The 2,055-nt window shown below is 41.0% G+C and overlaps 1 protein-coding gene across 1 annotated transcript in view; it reads left to right on the plus strand.

Moving 5' to 3' along the window:
- LOC103599503 (lymphoid-restricted membrane protein-like) overlaps nt 1–2,055 on the plus strand; it is a 66,991-nt gene that overhangs the window by 27,940 nt on the left and 36,996 nt on the right. The window contains exon 9 of the mRNA XM_008583651.1: nt 1,589–1,666. Coding sequence (XP_008581873.1) covers nt 1,589–1,666 — 78 coding nt within the window. The remainder of the gene's footprint in view (nt 1–1,588; nt 1,667–2,055) is intronic.

Raw genomic sequence — 2,055 nt, forward strand, 5'->3', positions numbered from 1 at the left:
AAAACAAAACAAAACAAAAAAAACTAGGTGGTTAGGAAAAGCAGGACTATGATGTTAGTCCTTTGATTAGAAACTGGAAAGGAGGTTTATCTGTGAAAAAGCATTCCAGGGAGGAAAGAGCAAGGTCAAAGCTTGAGGCTGCAGCTTGCTTGCAGTTTTTGAGAAATAGTGAAGCCAGTGTGTCTGGAGCAGAGTGGACGAGTAGCAGGAGCTGCAGGCAGAGAGCAGCAGGGCCAGACACCCTGGGTCTTGTTTAGGCATTGGAAGCACCCCGTCTTTGTTTTGTTTTACACTGAGTGAGATGGGAGCCACCAGAGGGTTTCAAATAGAGGAGTTAAAAGGATCTAATTTCTGCTTCAACAAGATGACTCTGGCTGCTGGGTTTCATGGGGCAAGGGAAAAAGCAGGAAGATCAATTTGGAGGCCCTCGAAATGATCCAGACAAAAGCTGCTGGGGGCTGGGCTGAAGCAGTGAATTGTGGAGGTGGACGGACGTTCAGATCAGGAACTGCTTTGTGATACATCTAGAGATATTTATTTTATATTCAGGGAACATGATTGTTTCTAGTGTCTCAGTGAAATAAAGCAAAGTCATCAGCTGAAGGTGAGAATGTTGGACGAGGTATTGGAAATTCGAGGAAAGAGGAGGGGTGAGATAGGCCCGGGGGTTGGACAACTTTTTAGTACAGAAACTGATGGTAAATATTTTTAAGCTTTGCTCGCCAAAAGGCGTTTGTCACAACTACTCGCCTCTGCCTCTTGTGTGCAAGCATTCATAGACAACGTGTAAACCAATGGGCACAGCTATGCTCTAATAAAACTTTATTTACGAAACAGGTGGCCAGCTAGATTTGGCCTTGGGTTGGGTTGGGAGGGAGGACATAGTTTGCCAACCCTTGATTTAGGCACATGGTGGTGTGAATATACTAGGATTATACAATATGAGATTAAAGGTCACGAATTTAACATGTGACCTGTTGGTTCATTCTTTCTTTGGCCATATTTATCTGAAAGAGTGCTGACACGGAGTGGGTGGCGAGTTAACTTAAGTAAATACCAAGAAGCAGGTATAGACAAAGGAATCGAGCCTGTGGGATGGAGGGATGATAATGATTGACCGTGGAAGAATTTAAGCTGAGTAAAGAGGTGACTGAATTTATGGGAAGTTTGGAGGATAATGAAAAGGTGGTAGGATCGATGGATTGAAGGTTCCAGCGGGGATTGAAGGTTTGTTGGTATTAAATGAAGTAATCTAGAAAGACAGGAGGTGGTGGTTGAAGAGTGAGACGCTTGTAATGAAGATAATTGGGGAGTCACAGTGACTGGTAATGACACGTTTGAGGCATGACGATGGGAGTGAGTGTCTGAGGTGGAAGAGGAGATCAGAAGGTGCTACTGAAAGTATTCCTGGGTGGTCATGTTAAAAGGATCATGTTATTTCTGAACAAAGACTAAGGTTTCGTCCCTTAGTTTAAAACGGATTACAGTGTTAATGAAAATTTCACCTCCTAAAAGAGACTTTGATTGTGATATTTTAAGATATTTTTCTTGGTGCTAAATCTAAGAATACTATCTTCTTTTGCATTAGAATATTAAGAACATTATGGATATAGATAGACTGGAGAAGAAGATTGAGGAATTGTCTAGAACGGAGACAGAGCAGCAAGTAAGCACTTCCCATACTGGTAAAATACATTCTTCTGTCAAACCATTATTATTTTGTGCAGATGTATAAGACTCATTGACAAAATAACCTTTGGTTATAAATTCTGAAGTTTGTGCTCCTCAGTATGTCTGAAATATATGCAAGGCGGTTTCTTTTTCTTTTTCTTCTGCTAACATCTTTACTGTGATACATAATTCACATGCCGTAAAACTCACCCACTTAAACTATATGTCAGTGTTTATTAGTATATTCGTGGAGTTGTACTACCACCATCACCAAAATCAAGTTTCAGACATTTTCATCACCTTAAAAGAAAACCCTTTGACAGTTAAACATCATCTCCTTCCTGCCCTCAGCCCTAGGCAACCACTAATCTATTTTCTGTTTCT

Source organism: Galeopterus variegatus, unplaced genomic scaffold, assembly GCF_000696425.1.
Source record: "Galeopterus variegatus unplaced genomic scaffold, G_variegatus-3.0.2 Scaffold2989, whole genome shotgun sequence".
In the NCBI taxonomy this organism is placed as follows: domain Eukaryota; kingdom Metazoa; phylum Chordata; class Mammalia; order Dermoptera; family Cynocephalidae; genus Galeopterus; species Galeopterus variegatus.